Genomic DNA, 27,745 nt, shown 5'->3' on the forward strand with positions numbered 1-27,745 from the left:
AGAAGGAAAGAAATCATAAAGATCAGGGCAGAAATGAATGAAATAGAAACAAAGAAAACAATAGCAAAGATCAATAAAACTAAAAGCTGGTTCTTTGAGAAGATAAACAAAACTGATAAAACCATTAGCCAAACTCATCAAGAAACAGAAGGAGAGGACTCAAATCAATAAAATTAGAAATGAAAAAGAAGTTACAATAGACACTGCAGAAATACAAAGTATCCTAAGAGACTACTACAAGCAACTCTATGCCAGTAAAATGGACAAACTGGAAGAAGTGGGCAAATTCTTAGAAAAGTATAATGTTCCAAGACTGAACCAGGAAGAAACAGAAAATATGAACAGACAAATCACAAGTAATGAAATTGAAACCGATTTAAAATCTTCCAACAAACAAAAGTCCAGGACCAGATGGCTTCACAGGTGAATTCTTTCAAACATTTAGAGAAGAGCTAACACCCATCCTTCTCAAACTCTTCCAAAGGGCTTCCCTGGTGGCGCAGTGGTTGAGAGTCCGCCTGCCGATGCAGGGGACACGGGTTCGTGCCCCAATCCGGGAAGATCCCACATGCCGTGAAGTGGCTGGGCCCGTGAGCCATGGCCGCTGAGCCTGCACGTCTGGAGCCTGTGCTCCGCAACGGGAGAGGCCACAACAGTGAGAGGTCCCTGTGCCGAAAAAAACAAAAAACAAAAAAAAAAACTCTTGCAAAAAATTGCAGAGGAAGGAACACTCCCAAACTCATTCTATGAGGCCACCATCACCCTGATACCAAAACCAAAGATACTACAAAAAAAGAAAATTACAGACCAATATCACTGATGAATATAGATGCAAAAATCCTCAATAAAATACAAGCAAACAGAATCCAACAACACATTAAAAGGATCATACACCATGATCAAGTGGAATTTATCCCAGGGATGCAAGGATTCTTCAATATACGCAAATCAATGTGGTACACCGTAGTAACAAATTGAAGAATAAAAACCATGATAAAAAAAGTCCATATCTTAATTAAAAAATACTTCACTGCTGAAAAATGCTAACCATCATCTGAACCTTCAGTGAGTCATAGTAGTGACATCAAAGATCACTGACCACAGACCATCATAATAAATATAACAATGAAAAAGTTTTAAATATTGTGAGAATTATCGAAACCTGACAGAGAGACACAAAAGTGAGCAGATGCTTTTGGAAAAACGGCGCCAACAGACTTGCTCAACACAGGGTTGCCACAAACCTTCAATTTGTAAAAACACAATATCTACGAAGGACGATAAAGTGAAGCACAATAGAACAAAGTGTGTCTGTACAGACCCTTGGGTGCCCAATCACAGGAACACGACTGCATGCACCTTATGCCTAAAACCACAGGTGTCTCCCTCTGGGTTTCTGACTCTGGGTGGATGTGAGTGTGTGGCAGCCACCCATGCCCTGGTGATCAGTGGCATGGGTTACCAGCAGAAACTGACTTCTCTCCCAGTCAGAAATAGCTGATACAACAACGTGCCACAAGCCTTCACAAGCAAGGCCAATTTTTCTCCCCATACAACTCTTTGTCTAACTGTCCCTTAAAACGTTCATTTGATTTGACTGGATATTCAACTTTGGCTAACACAGAAGTAGTGAATGTTAGCTCTGAGCAATCGTATAATCCAACCCGACCCTATTTTCTGAGTAAAGGGCTTGGCAAGTTCTCTCAGCATATCAGCAGTACCAATCAGAATCCCACTGTTACACAGTTATAAACAAAGAAATGGAAAGACATGTCCATTTCCTCTCTCACTAGAGCTAGTCTAAGAATTATAGACAAATAACAGACTGAAAATAACTAGAATAAAATGTCTATCATGATATGTGCACCCCAAAGTTCACAGCACTATTTACAATAGCCAAGACATGGAAGCAACCTAAGTGTCCATCAACAGATGAATGGATAAAGAAGATGTGGTATACATATATACAATGGAATATTACTCAGCCATAAAACAGAATGAAATAATGCCATTTGTAGCAACATGGATGTACCTAGAGATTCCCATACTAAGTGAAGTCAGACAGAGAAAGACAAATACCATATGATATCACTTATATGTGGAATCTAAAAACATGATACAAATGAACTTATTTACCAAACAGAAACAGACTCACAGACATAGAGAACAAACTTATGGTTACCAAAGGGGAAGCGGGGGAGGGAGGGATAAATTAGGAGTTTGGGACTAACAGATACACACTACTATATATAAAATAAACAACAGGACCTAGTGTCCTTGTTGTTGTTCCTTGCACAAGGAACTTTATTCAATATCTTGTAATAGTCTATAATGGAACAGAATCTGAAAAAGAACATATATATGTATAAATACATATGTAACTGAATCACTTTGCTGTACACCTGAAACTAATAATATAAATCAACTATACTTCAATTAAAAAAAAATGTCTAGCATGGACTTACTTTTCCGCTTAATCACTTTCTGTGCTCGAAATCTGATGAGAGTGTCCAGAAACCATATGCACCGGGCCTGGCGGTCTCGGCTCTCCTCACTTGATGGCAAAGACTTCAACGCTTCTATGACAAAGGAGCAGTGACTAAAACAAGGGAGGGAAAAGGAGGAATGTGTTAAGACCGGCTCTGTCAGGAGCCATTCACGCCTTCACAACGAAAACAGCAGGCACCCCTCACACCTGGTACACAGTCAACAGCTGAGGAAGGGCCATCCAACCAGCTCCTCATAATAGGAGGAGCATGATTTAGTGCACGGACAGTAAAGGTCTAGATAACAAATATTATACATTTTGTGGGCAACATGGTCACTGCCATTGTAATGCAAAGGCAGCCATCGATAACATATAAATAAATGACTGAAGCTACGTTACAATAAAACTTTATTCACAGGCAATGGGCCAGACTCGGCACTCGGGCCATAGTGGGCCCAATCCTGATGTGGCGGTCTGGAGCATAGCCTCTCAACTATCTGGGTTTGAATCCCCATTCTGCCATGCAGTGGCTTGGGCAAGCTTCTGAACGTCTCTGCCTTGGTTTCTTCACCTGTAAATTAAGGCCAATGATAGTACCCTTGTCCTATGGGTTTTTGTGGATTAAATGAGACAAGGAAAGCAGTGCTTGGCACATGTAGGAGCTCCATCAATGTTGGCTATTATTTTTACATACTGTTGTTCTACCACTATCAGGATCATGAACTCGCAGCGATAAAAGGCTCTTCAAGATCATCTTGTATCGGCCTCATTTTACATATAGGAAAACTGAGGCTCAGACAGGGGAAGATCACACAGTCCATCAGGCAGATGGGGACTTGGTTCTCCAGACTCCCAGCCCAGAACTCATTCCTGCCCCTGCCCCTGAGCCACAATCACATTAAGACAATGAAGAACCAGTAAAGAGCACTTCTTTGGAGAGAGGGAAAAACATGTATTTTCCAAGACTTTGGATTTCACTGACCAGTAAAATTTCCAAACGAAAATTGGGGGGACCAACCTAGGGTTGACAACTTTTTATTTTCTCAAGATAAAATTATTAAAAGAAAAAACTCAAAAGCAAAAAAACCTATCATTTTAAAAAAAGCTGTTTTAAAAGCCAAAAAGGGGTGAGGGGCAGTGGAGGGAGGAGAGGAAATCATCTCTGATTTAAAATATACTATATTTAAAATACATAATTTAACTTTCACTCAGCACATCACCACAGATAAACCATCACTTCAGCTGGCACCTACTCCCAGGCCAGCACTTGGGCCCCACCAGTGACAATTGGCAAAAGCATAACATTGGCTGGGGGCTGTGGGACCGATACAGGTCAGCTCCAGTTCCCAGCCCCAGACTACAAGGCCTCACCACCCTCTGCCCAGTCACAGGTTCCATGTACTCAGAGGCCAATTCTCTCCTTTGAAAGCCATCCACAGCCTTGGGACAACAGGCCTGGGAGCTCAACCATTTGAGAAAACACTAGCTAGTTCATGTTCAAATGCTGAACAGACGTATATCCTCACTAACACCCAAGATCTGCTTCACGTCTGACTACTGTCGTGTCCCAAAATCACTCCCGAGACACTCCATCTGCCCAAGTCGGGTACCTGTTCTCTTCAATCATCTTCAGTATTTCTTCTGAGGTGACATTCCTGAAAGCTTCAGATGGGCTCTGAAGAGCGTCATACTCCGCAGGGGAAAGAACTAGTTATAGGTCAGGAACAACCTCTCCAAAATGGAAACATCCAACTAGCTAGATCATCTTATATTGGCCACATTTTACAGATGGGAAAATTTGAGGCTTAGAGAGGGGAAGATCACACAGTATGTCCAGGCAGAGCTTCAGGACTCAGTTCTCCAGACTCCCAGCCCAGAGCTCATTGCCTGCCTGGGCTTTCTGCCTTCTCTTATCACAAAGCCACTGCAGGCACTTTCCATCTGACTAGAACCACAAGTACGGAAACTCTACATTCCAACCCTTCTTTATAAAATCAGTCTGCCGGGGCTTCCCTGGTGGCGCAGTGGTTGAGAATCCGCTTGCCGATGCAGGGGACACGGGTTCATGCCCCGGTCCGGGAAGATCCCACATGCTGCAGAGCGGCTGGGCCCATGAGCCATGGCAACTGAGCCTGTGCGTCCAGAGCCTGTGCTCCGCAATGGGAGAGGCCACAACAGTGAGAGGCCCACGTACCACAAAAAAAATAAATAAATAAATAAATAAATAAAATAAAATAAAATCAGTCTGCCCTAGACTTTGGGCACTGGCCAACTTAAAAGTCGTATTTTGACCCTTCATGGAAGGTGACCCCCACAGGGCCGAACCGTGGGCATTCTGCATTTTGCTGAGGGATGGGTTTGAATCCAAAGGCCTGAGAGGCCACTGCTGCAGCAGGTGCCTCAGCTAGTGAGGGAGCCTTGCTGACTTCCCAGCAATAGCGCTGTGGCAACTGCAAGAGTCTGGGGCGAGCTTCTATGAGTATCACAGGACCACTGATACCCTCAGAGAGCCTGGCCATGCCACTCCTGTGCGCATATCCCAACCTGGGAAATGAGGTGGCGTTTCTCCCACAAGAAGGATACGGTCTTCAAATTTATACACGTCTTCAGGCTTGGCTGCATCAGCGTGGCAGGGAGGGAGGTAGAGGGAGTCATCCTGCAAGTCATCATGGATGGCGTCACTGACCAGGGCTTTTCAATGAAGGAAGAGTCAGCGTCAGTGTCACCCTGCTCGGCTTCAAGTTCCCCAACACTCTGCAACCCGCGCACTCAAGATCATCATCGCCTGGAACCCCCTCATCTGAACTCCACATATTGTCAGTGAAAAAGAAAAATCAAATTATAAAGCTAACTATCACACAGGAATAACCATGTAAGAATTAAGTATGCACACAGACAAGAATAGAGAGGAAAACAGGAAAATTGTAATAGTTGGTGTTGCAGAATGATGGGAAAATGGGTGAATTATTTTTCTTTTTAAATGTCCTTTAGTAGCTGAGAGTAAACTGAACAAAAAAAATTGAAAAATTTACTGAGACATTAAAGTATATCTTTGACTAAATGGAGACATGTTTCTATGTTCCTGGATGGGAAAACATATTATAAAGATGCTGATTCTCCCCATACTAATCCCAATTGGATTTTGAGAGAACTTGACAAAATAATTCTTAAGATCACCTGGGAAAAAAAAGCATGCCACGGGACTTCCCTGGTGGTGCAGTGGTTAAGAATTCGCCTGCCAATTCAGGGGACACGGGTTCGAGCCGTGGTCTAGAAAGTTCCCACGTGCCATGGAGCAACTAAGCCCGTGCGCCACAACTACGGAGCCTGCGCACCCTAGAGCCCGTGCTCCGCAACAAGAGAAGCCACCGCAATGAGAAGCCCGCGCACCACAATGAAGATTACCCCCCACTCACCACAACTAGAAAAAGCCCACATGAAGCAACAAAGACCCAACGCAGCCATAAATAAATAAATAAATAAATAAATAAATAAATAAATAAATAAATAAGCAAGCATGCTACAATAACCAGTACATTTGTGAAAAATAAGGATGGAGGATAAATTTGCCCTATCAGACAACAAACTGGAAGGTGAGGCTACTATAATCAAAAGGACCTGATGCTGCTACAAGAAGAGCCAGTCAGAATGATGAGCGAGAACACAATTAAGATTGTGGTAAAATGATACAGACGATTTTTTAAATCATTTTTTACAAAAGGAAAGGATGGAGTTGGGGACAACTGGCTAATCATTTGGAAAATATAAAATTAGGTTTGTACCATAGACCAAAAAAAAAACAACATCATTAAATTGTAAATGTAAAAAGTTAAACTGTGAAAGTACTGAAAGACAACATAGGAAAATATATAATCATCGGGTATGGAAAGATTTTCTAAACCTTACTAAAATTCCATTTTAATAGAAAAACTGCTCTTTTATATATATATATATATATATATATATATATATATATATAACTTTCTCTTATGTTCTTATAATGCATTTGAACAATAAACACATTACACATTTTAAATAATACAATTTAATACTCAAGCTGCTGAAGAAAGAAAAAAGATCCAGTGACCTCAAAGTGTCTCTAGAGGCTAGCTCATCATCATCACATCAGCCTTTTTGACTAAACCCTCCCTGTAACTCACAGAGACTTGAGGCCGTCTCCCTCCTCTGTGCCCTGCAGGCTGTAGCCCTGGCACCAAGGACACAGAGGGCACATAACCATTCCCATGTCTGTCTACTCGACTGTGAGCTCACTGAGAGCAGGCCATGTCAGATGTTTCTTATGATTTCCAGAGTCTGTTCCTAAGAAGGCCCTCAGGGAGAAGCAGGAAGGAATCCAGCCCTAACTCCCATCATTTCCATCTGTGGGGCAGGTGAAAGATCTCAAGAGAAGGGAAAGCTGTTTCTACCAGCAGCCTCTTACCCCAAGTTCCAGCTGCTTACCAGTCACACCCTTTGTATCAATTATACTCTCTGCAGCTTTAGCCACTGCACTATTCAAAGATTCACTGCCAACTTTGTTCATTCTCCTGGAGTTCAGAGCCCGCTTCTGTTTGGTGGTACCAAAGGCTTCAATGCAAGAATCCATCTGTGCAAAAGACAAATTTGGTCACTGGGAACAGGCTGAGCACTGCTACTCCTAGCTGTGTGACTACGGGTAAACAGCCTCTCTGAGCCATTAATACCACTTCTGTAAATTGGGCTGACTCATACCTAACTACCTCATAGGCTTGTTTTAAGAACCAAAAGATATTAAGAGCTCTGAAGTACTTGCTTTATAAACTGTAATGAGCTATTTATAAATCAATAGTGTTTTCACCTATAAAATAAAAAGACTAGAATTAGGGTTGGTAAATCTGGGGCACACAGCTTACCGGTTTTCCAATCCTACACCAAAAACAGACATTACTAATAGATAGCTCACTATCCCTCTGAGCCTGAAGACAGCTTCACTCCCCTCCAGGCAGCACTGGAGATTCAATCAGTTTGCCATCCTGGGGTGAGATGAGCTTTGTAGGAAGCTTCTACATTGAAAATCCTAAAGTTTACTTTGTCTTGATGTGAAGTTTCCAGGCTTCCAATATTTTCTGAAACTTGGATTAAATCCTGAAAATAAGTGTTATGCTACAGCCCAGAGAACCAGTTCCAGACACTGGCACAGAGCTGTGTATAGCTGCCCCAGAGAGGAGGTCTGCAGTCTGTGAGGCCAAGGAGGACTGTGCAGGTAGGAACTGTCCAGAGAACCACAGACTGAATGAGCTGGGAGCAGCTAGGGAGACCCCTGTGTTCAACCAGCTCATTTTACTGATGGAGCAACCCAAGGCCTGGAAGGAACTTGCTTTAGGTCTCACATCTTAGTTCTGTCATACTTACCTTTTCTCTAAAAGATTTGGTGTGACTCTCCAGTGTCGATTCACTCTGAACTGATTCATCTATAAAACACAAAACAAAAACAAAGAAAAAAAGCAAACTGTTAAGGCCTACAGACCGTAATAGTGTTTAATGTTTGTTTAACAGTTAATCTAAGAAAAACAGATTTCTTTAGTACAGGACTTCCCAGAGCTTAACATGAGTGTATACTGTGAACATTTAGTATGAAGCTTCAGTATACAGTTAGAGGATTTGGAGAATAAATTAGAGTCAAGTGAAGGGGTCATCAGATCCAAGCCCTTAATTTCACAAATAAGGAAACATGAGGCCTCCAGGTGAAATGACTTGCCCCAGGCAATGCAGAGATGGGATTAGAAACCAAGTCCTCCGCTCCTCCCAGTATACAGTTCTGCCCTCCTAGTAAAAGACCTAAGGAGGAGGGATCAAGAGGGGGACCTGGAGCTCACCAATACATCTACATGTGGAACAATTCTCACAAAAAACTAACTGGAAACCGGCAGAAGAATTCCTATACAACCAAAGCGCACTGATGTGTATAAAATGGATGACTAATAAGAACCTGCTGTATAAAAAAAATACATTAATTTTTTTTAAAAAAAGAAAGATTTCCACGTAACCAGGTAGTAGGGTCAGGACCCGCCGCCCCGCCACCCCACCGCCCTGAGAGGGATCTGAAAGGAAGAGAAGGTCTGCATGGGCTCACTCCACACCACAGCTTGGTTCAGGATCTGGGCCAACCAGCCCCTGGAAGAAGACTGGGTCTAGCAGCTGGGGAGCAAACCCTGCCCTTGACAAGGCGGTGACAGTCATGGAGCAGAAAGGAAGCACCACCTCACACCCTCCTTGGGCTTTAGACTCCCAACACCAACCACACCCCATATCAAGGTAATAGCGGCCACCACACCCTGAGGACATTCCATTGTGTATGTATGTAAAATTGTTCATTAATTTCTTAATTAAACACATTTTTGTTTTTATATGTAAAAAAGTTGTAAATATTGGTTTATTCTAGCCATTATACATATATACACAATGGAATACTACCCAGCCATAAAAAAAGAATGAAATTTTGCCCTTTGCAACAAAATGGATGGACCTGGAGGGCACTACGCATAGTGAAATAAGTCAGACAGAGAAAGACAAATACTGTATGCTATCATTTATATGTGGAATCTAGAAAATAAAACAAACTAGTGAATATAACAAAAAAGAGCAGACTCACAGATAGAAAGAGCAAACTAGTGGTTACCAGTGAGGAGAAAGAGAAAGGAGGAGGGGCAATATAAAGATAGGAGAGTAAGAGGTACAAATTATTATGGATAAAACAAGCTACAAGGATATACTGTATAACACAGGGAATACAGCCAATATTTTATATTGACTGTAAATGGAAAATAACCTTTAAAAACTGTATAAAAATAATTTAATTAGAAAACATTTTTTTAAAAATACCAATGAATGTATATACAAAACAGAAACAGACTCACAGGGCTTCCCTGGTGGCTCAGCGGTTAAGAATCTGCCTGCCAATGCAGGGGACACGGGTTCGAGCCCTGGTCCAGGAAGATCACACATGCCGTGGAGCAACTAAGCCCATGCGCCACAACTACTGAGCCTGCGCGCCACAACTACTGGGCCTGTGTGCCACAACTACTGAACCCTGCAGGCCTAGAGCCCGTGCTCTGCAACAAGAGTAGCCCCCGCTCACCACAACTAGAGAAAGTTCACGTGCAGCAACAAAGACCCAATGCAGCCAAAAATAAATTAAACTTAAAACAAAAAACACCAAAAACAGACTGACAGACACAGAAAACAAACTTATGGTTACTAAGGGTGTGGGGGAGGTACAAATAAGGAGTATGGAAGTAACAGATACAAACTACTATACATAAGATAGATAAGCAACAAGGATGTACTGTATAGTACAGGGAATTGTACCCAATAGCTTGTAATAAGCTATAATGGAATATAATCTGCCAAAAATATATATATATATATATATATCTCATATGCCATACACCTGAAATAAAATACTGTAAATCAACTATACTTCAATTTTTTTAAAAAAGTTAAAAAAAATTTTTTTAAGACCTAAAAGCAGGCATAAACATGAGGTATTATTTACATGAAGCTCTGTAATCTCCCACAGAGTATTCATGTAAGGGATAATATAATCTAGTGGACAGAAGCACAAGCTCTGGAGTGACCGTGCCACATTTAAATCCCAGGTCTCTCATATACGCCAGGAGTATGATCCTGCCAAAGTCATTTAGCCTCTGGGCCAGGTTCATCATTGATTAAACAAAAGGAATACAATACCTACCCCACAGGGTTGTTATGTGAAGTAAATGACATAGTACATTGAAAGTGCTTAGAACAGTGCCCAGAGCATAGTAAGGACCCAATAAATGTTGTGCGTATTTTTGATATATGCTGGTTAGAATTAACCAATATTTACAAATTTTTTACTTGTAAAAACAAAAATGTGTTTAATCAACAAATTAATAAACAATTTTCTTTGCCTTCTCAGAAGACAGAAGAGCATTTGGAGGATAACTTATATGCAGTTATATTTGTTTGCAAAGCAGGGAATTCTTAACTTAGAGACTATGGACCCCTAGGAAATTCACAGCTGGGCTTTGGGATGCAAGAGCCCTTTACAATTATATGCAAAATCTCATATTTTTTGTAAATTACGTATGTTTCTAGGAGGTAGGTCCAGGTCCTTATGAGATTCTCAAAAGGGCTGAGACCACTGCTTTGAGAGAGTGAAGTTATTAGAACTAATGCCTCTGAAGGTATTGAGCAGATTCACAATGACCCTAATGATCCTTATCTAACTCCCTCCCCTACCATGGTTCTCAGTATTTAAGATTTAGGAACAGGAGCCCCTTGAGTTTGACCCTCTTATCTATCATTTTGGAAGATCCCACTCTAGCCCTGAACATTCTAAAATGCCAAAGTGGAGAAGTACTGTAACTTCTCCCAGTGGATTACAGAGAAAATGGATCTCTTCCCAAATTAGAAAGTAGAGACTTTGCATCGACCTGGAAGTTACTGTCCAACCTATAAGCAACTTCTATCATCTACCAGAGATTCTAAAACCTCTACTCCAGGGCTTCCCTGCTGGTGCAGTGGTTAAGAATCCGCCTGCCAATGCAGGAGACATGGGTTCGAGCCCTGGTCCAGGAAGATCCCACATGCCATGGAGCAACTAAGCCCGTGTGCCACAACTACTGAGCCTGCACTCTAGAGCCCGCGAGCCACAACTACTGAACCCGTGTGCCACAACTGCTGAAGCCCATGCTCCGCAACGAGAAGCTACCGCAATGAGAAGCCTGCACACCTCAACAAAGAGTAGCCCCTGCTCGCTGCAACTAGAGAAAGACTGCACGCAGCAACGAAGACCCAACACAGCCAAAAATAAATAAATTAAATAAATAAATTTTTAAAAAAATTTTAAACTTCTACCCCAACTAGAACAATTAAAACTTAAGAAAGGCCCTCTATGGAAAAGAATATCATGTATGCCCTCCAATACTCTGCTCTGATCAGTGCTCAACTTGCTTTAACTAAGATTAGTTTCCTGATCTTAAGTCTGTAAACACTGTAGGGACAGGATCTGTGTCTGTTTTGCTATATTCACAGCCCCTAACTTGTGCCTGGAGCACAGCAGGTCATCAATAAATATTTGCTGAGTGAAAGCACTTTTAAAACTTTTTCAAATGGGAAAAAAAAAACCTTGAAAAAATAGCTACAAAATGTATTTTACAAATCAAAAAGTCAAACCGACTCATCCAGGAAACCTAAAATATTCAGCATTTCTTTGAGCCTTCATGACTAGGACCTACCGGAAAACAGCGGCTGCATATTGAACAATTCAGCATCATATACTTCCATTTGGCCAGAGGTCTTGTTCAAAATTCCCACAAAGTGCCTGAATAAAGAAGGAATAATACCAGTGACAATGGATTATTCAAAAGGTATTGTTTATACAACCTCCTTTTTTCCGCTTAGAAGTTCTCAACCTTCTTTCTGCCCCAATACACCTGAGGAAGACATCACTTGCTCATGAGTAACAATAATCCCCTACAGCAGCAATCCTCTGCACGGGGAGGGAAAGGAGGAAAGGGTTCATGAAGAGGCTCTGGGGGCAGCGGCGGGGAGCCACCAGGTGATTCTTATAACTGATCACATTTGGGCTCACTGCTGTAGTGGGAAACCTTTCTGGAATATAAGAATCTAGAATTAAACACTAGAATTTACTGCACGTATAAATTCTATGGAAGCAAAGACAAGTAAAACCTTGGTAATTATGAGAAGACCAGTTTAAACTAGAAAATCTTTGTAAAGGGATGATAAAAGTTAAAAGTTTCAAGCATATACACACTAATCTGACTTCTATCAGGGTGGTTCAGGGGGGACCCTGAAAGGGGCTTGTTTGTGATTCACTGATGGCTACCTTCACAAGGACACTGCATTATGCCAACCCCTGACACTTAAGACTGTTCAGGCTGGACAATCTTCACTGTACTGAGGAGTAGACTGGGGGTCAGTAAAGGGCAGAGTTGCCCCAAGTCAGTAATCTTTCCAGAGCTAGACAGAAATTCTGGAGCCTTAGACACTACCAAATCCTTTTCTTGTAGTTAGTCCCAAGGCAGACTTCCGGTAAACTCTGGCCTATTGATCACACATTCCAAATTAGTGGAGACAGCTGCCTTTCGGGAACAAGATAGTTATAAGCAAAGAATATTGCAAGTTAATGATGTGGTCAGAAATAATGAAGGTGGTCAAAAGGTACAAACTTCCAGTTATAAGTCCTAGAGATGTAACGTACAGCTTGGTGACTATAGAAAATAATGTTGTAGCGTATATTTGAAAGCTGTTAAGAGAGTAAGTCTTAAAAGTTCTCATCACAAGAAAAAAATTTTGTAACTATGTGTGGATGTTAACTAGACACTGTAGTGGCCATTTTGCAATATATACGTACATTGAATCATTATGTTATACACCTGAAACTAATATAATGTTATATGTCAATTATATCTCAATTAAAAAAAATTGGGGGGACTTCCCTGGTGGCACAGTGGTTAAGAATCTGCCTGCCAATGGGGGACATGGGTTCGATCCCTGGTCCGGGAAGATCCCACATGCGGCGGAGCAACTAAGCCCGTGTACCACAACTACTGAGCCTGCGCTCTAGAGCCTGCGAGCCACAACTACTGAGCCTGCATGCCATAACTACTGAAGCCTGCATGCCTAGAGCCCGTGCTCTGCAACAAGAGAAGCCACCGCAATGAGAAGCCTGCGCACCGCAACTAGAGAAAGCTTGTATGCAGCAACAAAGACCCAACGCAGCCAAAAATAAATTAATTATTTACAAAAAAAAATTTTTTAAGATTACAAATGAATGAGGTTTTCAGGAAATTAAACAAATGTAAGTCACTTTTCAATTTCAGGAAGGTCTACATGCTGGTGTGAGGGCCCCGGGGTCTGGGAACACAGGAACTTGGTAAATCTCTCTAGATTTCCCCCACTGCCCCTAAAATAAAGACAAAGAGCAGTGCCAGAGCCACCCCCCACCACTTCCCACAATCCCTTTCCCCTGTCCCTACCTGCAGAGAGCGTTGCATTTCAGGGCTCCAGTCCCAAAATTGTTTCCCACATAGTTAAGTCTGTCTGTTTCAGCTGCCTAAAATGTAGAGCGAGGGAAAGCTCCATTACAACCAATGTTGAAAGATAGTAAATATCTTGACTCCCTTCTCCACGTTTGCAGAAGCTTTAGAATCCAAACCGCACGTGGATCAGAACGAGAGAGCTTCCTTGAGATGATCCAGCTCCCTATCTCTAAGTGAATCTGGGGTATCCCTGGGGGAAAGGCAAGAGGACTTTTGAAAAGTCCCAGGTAGTGCTTGCTTCTAGCTGGTCTGAGAAGTTCTTGGGGGAGCTGTACCACAGGACTTGGAAGATGGGCCCGGGGCTCTCAGCACTTAGAGGCATGCAACAAAATGATTCTGCAGGCAACCCCAAAGTCCAAGCCCTTCTTGAACCTCTCTGCTCTCCTCTATCATGACTGCTCCTTATATGCTCTCAGGACCATAGAAATGGTTAATTCATTCCTCAATCAGAGCCAAGCTTTCCTGCTTCCCCATGTTTGTTCTGGCTATCCTCTTCACCTGGAGTACTAACTTCAGCTGTTAAACCCTCCTCCATCCTTCAGCGTTCAGCTCCCATGCACCCTCCCCCAGGAAGACATTCTAGCAAGCAGAGACTTCACTGACTGAACTCACTCTGCCCTGCTCTGTACTCTCTCTCCCAGGGACCCTAGCTTTATCTATTTCTGTATGAGTGTCCCTCACATCCAGTTCTCACCTCTCTAGAGCAGTGGTTCTCAACCCAGGGAATTACCCCTCAGGGGATATCTAGGTATGTCTGACATTCTGTTTGCCACAACTGGGAGGTGCAACTGGCAGCTAATGGGTAGAGGCCCAGAAAGCTGCTAAATATCCAGTGCTTCACAGGAGAGCCTCCACATCAAATAATTATCTGGGTCAAAATGTCAATAGTGCTGAGACTGGGAAACGCTGCTCTGGAGTACGAGCTCCCTCAGAGTGGGGCCAGCTCTCACTTAGCTCTTTCCCTAGCAGCTTTCAGCCCAGGGCCACAGTGGGGCTCAATAAATACTTGTTGAATGAACAAATGAATAAAAGGTCAGCACTTCACCACAAGTGTGAAACTCAGTGGAACCTGTCCCCACACCCCAGCCTGCTGGGGCTCAAAGTTCTTCAAAGGTTCACTTGCTATCCCCCTTTTTCTCCACTCACTCCCTCCTACCTCCACCCACACCCAGGAGGCCTCCTGAGGCCTGAAGAGTGGAGGCAAGTGGCCACGGGAGCACTTACCAGGATCCGCTGACTCCTCTTCCTGGGGTTTGTGGAGTCATTGCTCTTGTACAAGGTAAAGCGCATGTTGCCTGGATTCTGTAGCTTCCCATTGGAGAACTGGACTGTAAGATTGCAGCCCAAGAATGAGATGAGAGCACAAGAATATGGTGGGGAGGAAATGGATCGTCAACGGGAGGGAGTGACTGGAGGAATGGGTATGGCAAGGAACCCCAGGTCCTGACCCAAAGGGGGACTGAAGGAGGTCCTGGTCCAGGTGGGAAGAGGGGCTGGGAAGGGGCTCTGACAGGAAGGAATAACTAGGGGAATGGGGCTGACTTTGGAGACCTCGGCCAAACCTAGAAAGACAGAGGGAATCCCTGGCCAGTAGAGAGAAGGAAACAGAGCAGGTGTGAGACCTGGTGGGTGAGGAGATGACGGCCTCCTGGGTACATACAGCCCTGGAGAGGGGGTAACCGGGATTTCCTCATCCAGGTGGGAGGTGGTACCAGAAAGATGACAGAGGAGCCCTGGCCGAGCCCCAAGTAGTGGGGGAGACTATAAGGAATCTTGGCCCAGCTGGGAACGGGCACCCGACGGATGTGGGAAGTGGAGGGCTGTAGCGGTACCGAGACGGAAGGGGAGGAAGTTACGGGGAGCTCTGCTCCAGCTTCGCAGTCTTTACCCAGTAGAGCTCTCTGGCTCTCGTCGGGCTCTCCACAGTACAGCCACCTCGCACTCGGCAACACCTCCGCCGCCATCTCGCCTCTCCAGACGCCAAGCCCAGGAGCTAAAACAGCCGCGGGCAGCAGCGCGTTTAAGCACACGCGGAAGCAACGTTCCGGGCAGGAAGAGGCGTGGCCTCGCCGGGCACCGCCCTGCACGCTCAGAGACGCGTGGTTCCGCCCCCAGCAGGCACCGCCCCGCTCTTTCCCTGAGCTCTGAGCGCCATCCCCGCCCACTCTTCGCCCCGCCCCTCCGCGCGGAGAGGTGTGGTCTCCATCCTCACCCTGTCCTGCTCCCTCCTCCGCCGGCCTCTCCAAGGCGCAGCACCTGATTGGCTCAGCACTCGGCCTGCGCATTTCAGGCTGTGTACCTCTAGGGTGAGCAGGGCACGGCAGTCTTGCCTAAACGTTGTGTGGGATTTCTTCCTCAGCCCTGTCTAGGTAGGGTATGGTTTGTCTCTACTACGGTGTAAATATGTCTTACTAAGATCTGAAAGTCCGAGTTCAAATTTAGAATTCTCTGATAGGCAATCCTTGAGCTCCAGCTAAATGTGGCAACTCGCAGAGAACAGCAATTCTCCAGGACCTCCTTCCACACACCTGGACATCAGTCCTTAAGCCCCAAAACTTGGTCCACAATCCTGTAAACAACGACATGATCAGTTCTCGGGTCTAGACGTGCATACTGTGCCTAAATCAACCCTCCGAGGATGGACCAGGGGGAGAGGCCCAGCAGGCTCAAGGATTCTGGGGTGAACTAGAAGGGAAACCTAATCTGATGGGCATGTCCTTTCATCCCTGTGGATTCGACCCTCCCTCCTGCATGGAGAGTTATTAGAACAAAAGGAGGGTCAAAGCAGGGCCTGCAGGGCCTTTGAGCATGGACCCAAGCCAGGGCCCCTTCTGCCCAGTCAAAGGCAAATACTGTTGAAGGGAAAGAACCGTGTTGACCAATCTCTGTTCTCCAAATTGCCTTCTTTCAAGACTCATCCTCTCCCCCACCCATACCTCCAACATGATCCGAATAACCTTAACACCTGAGCTCCCCTTTGCCTGAGCACGTCACTCTTTTCTAATTACTCAATCTCAAACTTACAAAAACATTGCAAGTACAGTGCAAAGAACTTTTTTTGCCCTGAACTTTTTTGAATGAGTTACCAACCTGATGCCCCATCACCCCTGAAGATCATGTATAGTATTTCCTACAGACAGGAACATCCCTAAATAGCTACAATACAGCCATCAAAATCAGGAAATTAACGTTGCTGCATTACTACCATATAATCATCGTGCCCCATTTAAGTTCACCGACTGTCCCAGTAATGTTTTTATAGCAAAAGATTTTGTCCAGAATCACATGCTGCATTTAGCTGTCATAGCTCTGTAGTCTCCCTCAACCCAGAACAGTTCTTCACTTTGAATTTTAAAGTTTATAGGCCAGTTTTTTTGTAGAATGTCCCTCAATCTGGCTTTATCTAATGTTTTCAAGTGATTAGTCTCAGTTTATGCATCTTTGGCAGGAATATTACAGATATGACGCTGTTCTCATTGTATCATGTCAGGTGGTAGACAATTTCGATTTGTCCCATTACTGGCTATAGTAACTTTGATCACTTTATTAAAGTGGTATTAACCAGGATTCTCCACTGTAAAGTTTATTCTTTTCCCTTTGTAATTAATAAGCATTTTGTGGGCAGGTACATATAGACTTAGAAAGTATCCTGTTCATCACGCTTCCTACTTATTTATTTATTTATATCAGTATGGACTTGTGGATTTCTATTTTACTCAATAGAATAGAATCTGCTACTATCATTTAGTTTTAAGTTCAAATTTTCCCAGATTGGGCCAGTGGGAACCCCATAAGCTGGTTTCTGTGTTCTTTTAACATTTTCATATCATTTTTTTGAACATCTTTGCTTTCTGGCACAAGATATTTCAGCTGACCCTGTACTTTCCCTGCCTCAGCCCTGAAATCACCCATTTCTCCAAGTTCTGGTTCCTTTTGGTAGGGAATGGTATTTAGAGACCAAGATCTACGTGTTAGGTATGGTCTGCTTTTGGGATGTCACCCCTCCCAGGCCTGAATTAACCGAATTAGGGAATATATGTAGACACAATTTTACAACTAAAAGTGATTTATTTCTAAATCTATATATATTGGAAACCATAAGTCCAACTCTAATTCCAGTCCATCACCACAAGGTTCATTCTGGTTTTCTTCCCCCCCATATTTATAACTTCTTTCTCTGACAGTGGGAAACCTGGTTCCAATTAGCTTTAATATATTTACTTATTTGATCAGTTCCCCTGTAAGTAACACATCTCCCATCACCATCAGCCGACATGAAGGCTCTTCTTATCGCATTCAGGCTCCCACCTTGAACCAAGCCCAAGCCCCTACATGGATGCTGTATTAATTAGGGCTCTCCAGAGAAACAGAGTGAGAGAGAGAGAGAGAGATACAGAGAGAGACACACACAGAGAGACTGATTGATTATTATGAGGAATTGGCTCACAGGATTATGGAGGCTGAAAGTTTCTACAGTCTGCCATCTATAAACTGGCAGGAAAGCTGGTGGTGTACTCTGAAGGCCTGAGAACCAGGGATGCTGACAGTGTAACTCCAAGACCTGAGGGCCAGAGAAGATAAGATGAGATGTCCCAGCTCACAGATGAGGAAAGAAAAACATGGGCAAATTCCTTTTCCCTCCACCTTTTGTTCTATTAAGGCCCTCAACAGATTGGATGATGCCCACCCACTTTGGGGAGGGCAATCTACTTTACTGAGTCCACTGATTAAAATGCTAATCTTATCTGGAAACACCCTCACAGACACACCCAGAAATAATATTTAATCTGGGCACCCTGAAGCCCATCAAGTTGACACATAAAATTAACCATCCCAGATGCCCTCCTTACTCTGATCAGGCTCTGACAACCCTCACAAGGTTGCCTCCTGCCCAGATGCCCGTCTCACCTAGCTTAAGCTCAGACACTGTATCAGGCCACCCTTTCCACATGGATAAACTTCTCATCCTGCTTGGACTCCAGTACTCTTGCTCTAGGCCACTGCAGGCTCCCCTTCCCCTCTGAGTGAAAGACTACCCACCAAATGGCTTTCAGATTGAATTGCTCAGGAAGGGAAAAGGAAGAAAGAAAAAAAAAATCTTAATTGTCTAACTATTTGCCTGTCTCCCCCATTGGAGACAGACTCATTTGGCGTTAAACAATAAACAGATTTGTTTGTTTTGTTCACTGCCATATCTTTAGCTCCAGGAGCAGTGCCTGGCACATAGTAGACCCTCAATAAATGTTGAATGAATGAGTGACAAGGCAAGGAATGAGTCTGAACCATCACAAATCCTAGGAGCCTAGCATAGGGACTGCAGCTCAGACACTAAAGTTGCTTAAATTTAACTAGCATTGAGTTTACAAATAGGTTCTCTGTAAACATTGGTTGGTTGAATGAAAACATGAACAGTTATTAACGAGTGACAGGGGACTTCCTTGGTGGTCCAGTGGGTAAGACTCCACACTCCCAGTGCAGGGGGCCCAGGTTCGCTCCCTGGTGGCTGAACTAGATCCCGCATGCATGCTGCAATTAAGACCCAGCGCAGCCTAAAAAAATAATTTTAAAAAATATTTTTTAAAAAAGCTAACAAGTGACAAAGAAGACAGAAGTGGATACAAAGAATCAATTACAGTTCTTGAGAGAAGTGTCCTGGCCCCTCCTGATATAGGGACATATTATATGTCCCTTGCTACTCAAAGTGTATGATCTTTGGGCCAAGAGCATCAACATCACCTGGGAACTCGTTAGCACTGCAGAATCTCCGGCCCTATCAAATCTTCTGAATCAGAATCTGCACTTTAACAAGATGCCTAGATAACTAACGCACCCTTCAAGTTTGTGGAGCACTGTTGTACAAGAACGTTTCCCTTTTAAGGCACATCTTTACCAGTCAAAGTCTGTGAAAGCCCTCAGAATTTTCAGCTCTACAGCTGAGTGGAAGAGTGAAGACTATGACACATGGTTTGAGAGCAAAGGCTCCCAGAATTACCACAGGCAAGAATTCAAAGTGACAGACATTCTGTCAAGAGAAGGAAAGTATTAATGGCAAGGTGATTGGGAAGGGGACTGTAGTATACCCCTATATTGTTTAACTATTTAACAATTATTCTAAATACACAGACACCATATACATATACATACATGCATACATAACTGGGATGGGGCAAGATGGAGGGAGCCCTACTCAGGCAGTGACGAAAATGCCAAAAGCTATAGTGACCTCTTCTAAATTAGAGTCAGGGGTAATCACAGGCAGAATTTACCACAAAATGTTTGTTTATAAATTTAGTTTGGAAATTTGGAGACTTCTGGAATTCTCTCTTAGCATTATTTTTCAGAGGAAGAAAACGATTTTTTGAAAGTAAGGAATTGGAGGGTTCGGGTGGGGTCAGGCAGAGTCCTCCTTTCCTGGGGTAATATCTCCATCTGCTGGCGTCTCCGGATATCGCTAGCAAAGACGTGAAGGCAGGTCAGGTCATGTGCTGTAACTCACATAGAGCTCTCAAAACTGTATCTTCTGCCTCTCTGCCTCTCTTTTTTATTCCTTTGTCTCTTTTTCTGTGTTTGTCTCCCTCTCCTGCTCTTCCCTCTCTTCCCCTTCCTCTTCCTTTATATTCCTGATGCAGACTCTGCTTGCATACCTATAGACATGGATGACTTATTCCTTATAAAGCACACTTTTCACCTTGGACAGATTTTTCCTTACACAAAGCTGAATCTGCCTTTTGTAGCTTCCCCTGTAGCTCCAGTTCTGCTCTCTAGGACCACACAGAGCATGACCAACTCCTCTGTCCTGAATCCTTCAAAAGCCTGAATACTCTGATCATGCTTTCCACTTATCTGCCCCTCTCCTTCTCAGCAACTCCCCCCAACCCCTTGATTTTTTCCCACACCAAAGTTTCTAGGTCTCTCCTCATCCTGGTTACCACTGCTGGACACACACCAATATCTCTGTATCCTTCTCGCACTGTGGACCCCACACAGATCAATACATTAGCTCTGGACTGGGTAACACAGAACAGAAAGGATCCATCACCTCCCTTGTGCTACTTACCATGCCTCTCCTGATGAAACCAATAAGTGCTTTTATTCTAAGCATCTATACTGTTTGGTTAACTTATTTAGGGTTAACAATAAGCAAAAATTCTTGACTTCGCTTCTGCTAAGTCACATCATCCCTGCAATTTTTTAAAAACAAAGATTCAGACCTTAAATGAAGGCCTGTTAAATTTAATTGTGTTAGATTCAGCCTGTTCAGATATTTTAATTTTCCCCAATAACATTTATGAATTTTTAAAAAATTATCAAACCAATACATATTTGATGTCCAATATTGAGGAAAACACAGAAAAATATAAAGAATGCAATTATACTGACCCATGGTCCCTTCCCCACCTGAAGGAAAACATTGTTAACATGTTTTTATTATTTTCTACATTTTCTCTGCACATATGTATATTTATATAACTGGTATAATATTGTATTCAATTTTGTATCTTCCTTTTAGAAATTTAACATTATCTTGTAAGCATTTTCTCAAATCTCACATGATTGTATATTGAATGTTGTCACAGAGTTTATGTATCCAATCCTCTAGTAGAACACTTAAGCTGTTCCCAATTTTTTCAGTTATGTGGAACATTTCAGTGAATTTTTAAAGCATAAAACTGCTTTTTTGGATGGATTCCTTTGGATAGAGTCCTAAGACTTGCATTAATGAATCAAAGAGCATGAACATTTAAAAAAAGATTCTTAACACACCCTGCCAAATTTTTCTCCAGAATATTTTCAGATCTTTTAAAAATCCTGATTCTAATGCTATCCAAGGCACTTTGGAAGATATAAGAATGAAAATATACTATCCTTGCCCTCAGGAATTAACTTCCTAGGAGGAACACAAAAATGGAACAAAGCATGCTCGAGGGTAGATACTGTTAAGTCTCTACAACTTCTCTTTTCAGTTCTGTCAGTTTTATTGCCTTTATTTGTTTTTAACCTTTGTTATTAGGATGGTGGTCATTCAGGCTTGTCCTCGCTTCTTTTTTTTTTTTTTTTTTTTTTTTTGCGGTACGCGGGCCTCTCACTGTTGTGGTCTCTCCCGTTGCGGAGCACAGGCTCCGGACGCGCAGGCTCAGCGGCCATGGCTCACGGGCCCAGCCGCTCCGCGGCATGTGGGATCTTCCCGGACCGGGACACGAACCCGTGTCCCCTGCATCGGCAGGAGGGCTCTCAACCACTGCGCCACCAGGGAAGCCCTGTCCTCTCTAATTGATGGATTAACACTTTTATCATTGGAATTCTCCTCTATCTCTTATAATACACCTTGTCCTGAAGTCCACTTTAGCTGATATTAGTAATACTTCACTGTATGAATATAACCACATTTACTTATCCACTCCTCCATTGATAGACATGTGGGCCGCTGTCATGTTTTAGATATTACGAACAATGCTGCTATGAACATGGGTGTACAAATATCTCTTTGAGATGCCGCTTTCAAGAATTTTTGGTATATATATCCAGATGTGGACTTGCTGGATCATATGGTAATTCCATTTTTAATTTTTTGAGGAACCGCCTTACTTTTTTCCATAGCAGCTGTACAATGTTAAATTACTACCAACAGTGCACAAGGGTTCCAATTTCTCCACATTCTTGCCAACACTTGTTATTTTTAATTTTTTTGATAGTAGCCATCCTAATGGGTATGAGGTGGTGTTTTGTAGTTTTGATTTGCATTTCCCTAATGATCAGAGATGTTGAGCATCTTTTCATGTGCTTATTGGCCATTTGTATATCTTCATTGGAGGGATATACATTCAACTCCTTTGCCCATTTTTGAGTTATGTCTTTTGGTTTTTTTGGTTGTTGAGTTTTACTTCTCTATATATTTTGGATATTAATCCTTTATCAGATATATGATTTACAAATATTTTCTCCCATTCTATGGGCTGCCTTTTCACTCAGTTGATTTTGTCTTTTGATGCACAATATTTTAAAATTTTCATGAAGGTCCAGTTTTGACTATTTTTTCTTTTGCTATCTCTGCCTTTGGTGACATAGGCAAGAAATTATTGCCAAATCCAATGTCATGAAGCTTTTATCCTATGTTTTCTTCTAAGAGTTTTATAGTTTTGGGTCTCACATTCAGGTCTTTGATCCATTTTGAGTTAATTTTTGTATGTGGTGTTAAGTAAGGGTCCAATTTAATTATTTTACCTGTGGATATTCAGTTTTCCCAGCACCACTTGTTGAAAAGACTGAACTTTACCCATTAAATGGTCTTGGCATCCTTTTCAAAAATCATTTGACCATATGTATATGCAACGGTTTATTTCTGGGCTCCCTGTTTCATTCCATTAGTCTATACATTAGTCTTTATGATAGTACCACAGTTTTGATTACTGTGACTTTCTAGTAAGTTTTGAAATCAGGAAATGTGAGACCTCCAGCTTTGTTCTTTTTCAAGATAGTTTTGTCTATTTGGGATCCCTTGAGATTTCATATGAATTTTAGGATGGGTTTTTCTATTTTGGCAAAACATCATTGAGAGTTTTTATAGAGATTGCATTCATTCTATAGATTGCTTTGGGTAGCATTGACATCCTAATAGTATTAAATTAAGTCTTCCAATCTATGAACATGGAGTGTGTTTCCATTAATTCTTCTTTCAGTAACATTTTGTAATTTTCTTTGTACCAGTCTTTTACTTTTGGTTAATTCCTAAGTATTTTATTCTTTTAGATGCTATTGTAAATGTCATTTTCATAATTTCCTTTTGAGATTGTTCATTGTTAGTGTATAGAAATGCAACTAATTTTTGTGTGTTGACTTTATATCTTGGTACTATGATGAATTAATTTATTAGCTCTAACAGTTGTGTGTGTGTGTGTGTGTGTGTGTGTGTGTGTGTGTGTGTGTGTAATCGTTAGGATTCTCTACATATAAGACTATATCATGTGCAGAGATAATATTACCTCTTCCTTTCCAAGTTGGATGCCATTTGTTTCTTTTTCTGCCTAATTGCTCTATCTAGACATTCTAGCATTATGTTGAATAGAAGTTGTGAAAGTAGGCATCTATGTTTTGTTCCTGATCTCAGAGGAAAGGCTTCAAGTCTTTCACCAATGTGTATGTTTGCTGTGGGTTATCATATATGGTTTTTATTATGCTGAAGTAGTTTCCTTCTATTCCTAGTTTGTTAAGTGTTTTTAAAAGGGTGTTGAATTCCGTTGAATGCTTTGTGTGCATTTGAGATGATCATGTGATGTATTACACTGATCAATTTTCACATATTGAACCATCCTTGCATTCCAGGAGTAAATGTGACTTGGCCATGGTGTATAACCCTTTTGATATGCTGCTAAATTTAGTTTGCTAATATTTTATTGTGAGTTTTTACATTAATGTTCATAAGGGATATGGATCTGTAGTTTTCTTGTAGTGTCATTGTCTGGCTTTCAGATCAGGGTAATGCTGGCTTCATAGGATAAGTTAGGAAGTGTTCCCTCCTCTTCAATCTTTTGGAAAAGTTTGAGATGGATTAATATTCATTCTTTAAGTGTTTGGTAGAATTCACCAGTGAAAATATCAGGTCCAGGACTTTTATTCATCAGGAGATTTTTTGATTACAGATTTAATCTCCTTACTAGTTATAACTATTTTTTATAACTAGTCAAAGTCAGATTTTCTATTTATTTGTGATTTGGTCTTGATTGGTTTTGTGTTTCTAGGGATTTGTCCATTTCATCTAGGTTATCCAATTTGTTGACATATAATTGTCCAGAATACTCTTATAATTATTTTTATTTCTACAGAATTGGTAATAATATCCTCATTTTCATTTCTGATTTTAATAATTTTCATCTTCTCTCCTTTTTTCTTAGTCCATCTAGCTGATGGTTTGTCAATTTTGTTCATCTTTTCAAAGAACCACTTTTCGGTTTCATTAATTATCTCTATTGTTTTTCTATTCTCTATTTTACTTATATCTGCTCTAACCTTTACTATTTTTTTCTTTCTGCATCTTTGAGTCTAGTTTATCCTTTTTTTTTTCCAGTTTTTAAATTGTAAAGTTAGTTTGTTGATTTGAGATCTTTCTTGGTTTTTAATGTAAGAATTTATAGCTATAAATTTCCCCCTTAGCACTGTTTTGCTGTGTCCCTTAAGTTTTGGTCTGCTGTGTTTTCATTTCCAATAATCTCTAAGTATTTTCTGATTTCCTTTGTAACTTCTAATTTGAGCCATTGGTCATTTAAGAGTCTGTTGATTAATTCCCACAAATTTGTGAATTTTCCAGTTTTACTTGTTACTGATTTCTAACTTTGTACGATATCTTTTTAAATCTATTGAGAAAATACTTTGTGCGATATCTTTTAAAATCTATTGAGATTTAATTTGTGGCCTAACATGTGGTCTATCCTGGAAAATGTCCCAGGTGCACTTAAGAAGAATGTGTATGCTGCTTTTGTTGGGTAGAGTGTTTTGTATACGTCTATTAGCTCTAGTTGGTCAATTGTGTTAAGTCCTCTATTCCCTTACTTAGCTCTGTCTGGTTGTTCTATCCATTATTGAGAATGGGATATTGAAATCTCCAACTATTATTGTAGAACTCTCTATCTCTCTCTTCAATTCCGTTAGCTCTTGCTTCAAAATCCCCGGAAGTCACATCAGGTGGTGGTGATTGGGGGAGTTTGCAACAATGGTGGATGAGGTACAATAACAATGGCTGGCTGCCTACCTCTTCATCTGCACCTCTATGATCAAAAGCAGCAATCAGCGAGCCCCAATATTTAGAGGATGGGGTCCTTTTTGCCCACCTTGGCCCTCACAAGCTGGTGCAAGGTTCTTCAGGAACCTGTGCACAGCTGCCTGCCACGTGACTGAGAGGTAGGGGATGGGTAGCTCTTACTGAGCTAAGAGCTGACTTGACCCAAATCAACTGCAATTTACCATGCAAGCCTCCCCCTAGAAGTTACAAACCTTCAGTAGACTCCAGAGTTCTGAAATAGTTACATCAAACAGATTCTGCCAGTGTAATTATTGTCTGGGTGGGAAGACAGACTCTTGGTGCTTCCTACTCTCCCATCTTCCCAAAATTCCTCCCCCACCCCGTCTTTTTTTTTTAACATAATAAAGCATTATGAAATATATTTGTAATGGTGAGGGCTATGGCTGCCTCGCTAATTTTTCCCAGATTTTTCCTGGCTATTCTTGCAATATTATCCTCTCTTATGAATAGAATCAGTGTCTAGTTTCCAAAAGTATCTTTTTTTGTTGTTGTTGTTGCTTTGATTTTTATTAGCTATAGGGTGATCTTTGTCATTTCCCCTCAAATTAGGGAAAGATTATGCTTAAGAGAAGTGAGATGGTTCTATTCATTCTGGTTTTTGACTATTAGGTTTGTATGTTAGTTTCTATTTGTTTTTTTACCACCTTTATTGGAGTATAATTGCTTCACAATGGTGTGTTAGTTTCTGCTTTATAACCAAGTGAATCAGCTATACATATACATATATCCCCATATCTCCTCCCTCTTGCGTTTCCCTCCCACCCCTCTAGGTGGTCACAAAGTACCGAGCTGATCTCCCTGCACTATGCGGCTGCTTCCCACTAGCTATCTATTTTACATTTAGTAGTATATATAAGTCCATGCCACTCTCTCACTTCATCCCAGCTTACCCAGACCCCTCTCCGTGTCCTCAAGTCCATTCTCTACATCTGTGTCTTTATTTCTGTCCTGCCCCTAGGCTCTTCCGAACCTTTTATTTTTTTTTAGATTGCATTACGTGGGCCTCTCACTGTTGCGGCCTGTCCTGTTGCGGAGCACAGGCTCCGGACGTGCAGGCCCAGTGGCCATGGCTCACGAGCCCAGCCGCTCCGCGGCATGTGGGATCCTCCCAGACAGGACACAAACCCGCGTCCCCTGCATCGGCAGGCGGACTCTCAACCACTGTGCCACCAGGGAAGCCCCTATTTTTAGTTTTTTAAGGAACCTCCATACTGTTCTCCATAGTGGCTGTATCAATTTACATTCCCACCAACAGCGCAAGCCAAAAGTACTTTAGTGATACTTTTATTGGGAAATTTATAGCTTAATTTAGGAATAATTTTGTCAATGAGTTGAAAACTCAACCTAAAAATCCTGGTTTTCATATATACTACTAAAATAATAAAGGTCATTATAAAAATTAAATTAATACAGAAGTATGTAAAGGCTAAAAATTAAGAAGGCCCTCTTAAAATATTTCCTTATCATCACCCCCTCCCAACTTCCCTTCACTGAGGCAATTTTTACAGTTTGAGAGTATCCTTTCATACTTAGCCATACATTTACAAGCTTTTATGTGTACATCCACACGCAGGGTTTTACTGGTTTTGTTTTGCATGTATATGGGATCATTAGTAATAAAGAAGCCATAATACATACTCAGTGTATATCAATGTATTGTAATCCTCTATGGATGCACATTCACATTGTTTCTTTTTTTCTTCCACTAATAAAGCTTGATCAAAGTCTCGTGCATACTTTTCTACATTTGTTTATTTAAGTAGAATTTCTAGAAAGGAATTGCCAGCGAGAAGGTAATGAATGCATAATTTAAAAATGTGAAGATACCAAGTTATCTTCAGAGAACAGCAGTGATACTCCCAACAACGATATAGGATGGGACTTTTTTCACACACTCTCCTAAGTACTGAACGTACAAATCTTTTTAATTTTTGCCACTCTGTATATATGAGATAACATCTAGCTCACAGTATGTCTGTAAGGGTCACATATGTTAAACGACCTCTAACGTTGCCTGGCTTACTGTCAGCATTCCTTTTTTTTTTTAAGCAGCCCAATCTGACAGTAAAATACGTGCAAGGGCAATAAAATGTCAGAGAATCTTAATGAACACAATTTACCATCAGACTTCGTTGAGACCGTAAAGAAAAAACCCCCAACCCCAATATTGCAAGGACAACATTTCCAACGTGTATGGTCTGAAGGGCTGGATCAGCTCTAATGATAACTGGGTGTTGAGTTCTGAAGAAGTGGGGTGTTCCCTTTTAAAAATAGTCTTCCCCCCCCAACCCACCGCCCTAAAAAAAAGAACCGAACTGCGATCCCCAGCCTGCCTTTGTCTCCGGAGCCACGCCGAGTTCCCGACAGCTCCCGCCG

The 27,745-nt window shown here is 41.8% G+C and overlaps 1 protein-coding gene across 2 annotated transcripts in view; it reads right to left on the bottom strand.

Moving 5' to 3' along the window:
* POLR1E (RNA polymerase I subunit E) overlaps positions 1 to 27,720 on the bottom strand; it is a 33,252-nt gene extending 5,532 nt beyond the window's left edge. The window contains exons 1-10 of one of the 2 annotated variants that reach the window (XM_055087093.1): positions 27,703 to 27,720; positions 15,464 to 15,568; positions 14,800 to 14,903; positions 13,513 to 13,589; positions 11,749 to 11,834; positions 7,880 to 7,938; positions 6,950 to 7,094; positions 5,072 to 5,179; positions 4,099 to 4,195; positions 2,466 to 2,599 (exon numbers count right to left, since the gene is read on the bottom strand). In XM_055087093.1, the coding sequence (XP_054943068.1) occupies positions 2,466 to 2,599; positions 4,099 to 4,195; positions 5,072 to 5,179; positions 6,950 to 7,094; positions 7,880 to 7,938; positions 11,749 to 11,834; positions 13,513 to 13,589; positions 14,800 to 14,903; positions 15,464 to 15,539 (886 nt within the window). In that variant the 5' untranslated portion in view covers positions 15,540 to 15,568; positions 27,703 to 27,720. Of the gene's footprint in view, positions 1 to 2,465; positions 2,600 to 4,098; positions 4,196 to 5,071; positions 5,180 to 6,949; positions 7,095 to 7,879; positions 7,939 to 11,748; positions 11,835 to 13,512; positions 13,590 to 14,799; positions 14,904 to 15,463; positions 15,645 to 27,702 lie in introns of those variants that run through there. The other variant, XM_007108836.4, reaches the window with a different exon arrangement.
* Positions 27,721 to 27,745: the final 25 nt, after the last annotated feature.

The sequence above is a fragment of the Physeter macrocephalus genome, chromosome 9, assembly GCF_002837175.3.
Source record: "Physeter macrocephalus isolate SW-GA chromosome 9, ASM283717v5, whole genome shotgun sequence".
Classification (NCBI taxonomy): Eukaryota; Metazoa; Chordata; class Mammalia; order Artiodactyla; family Physeteridae; genus Physeter; species Physeter macrocephalus.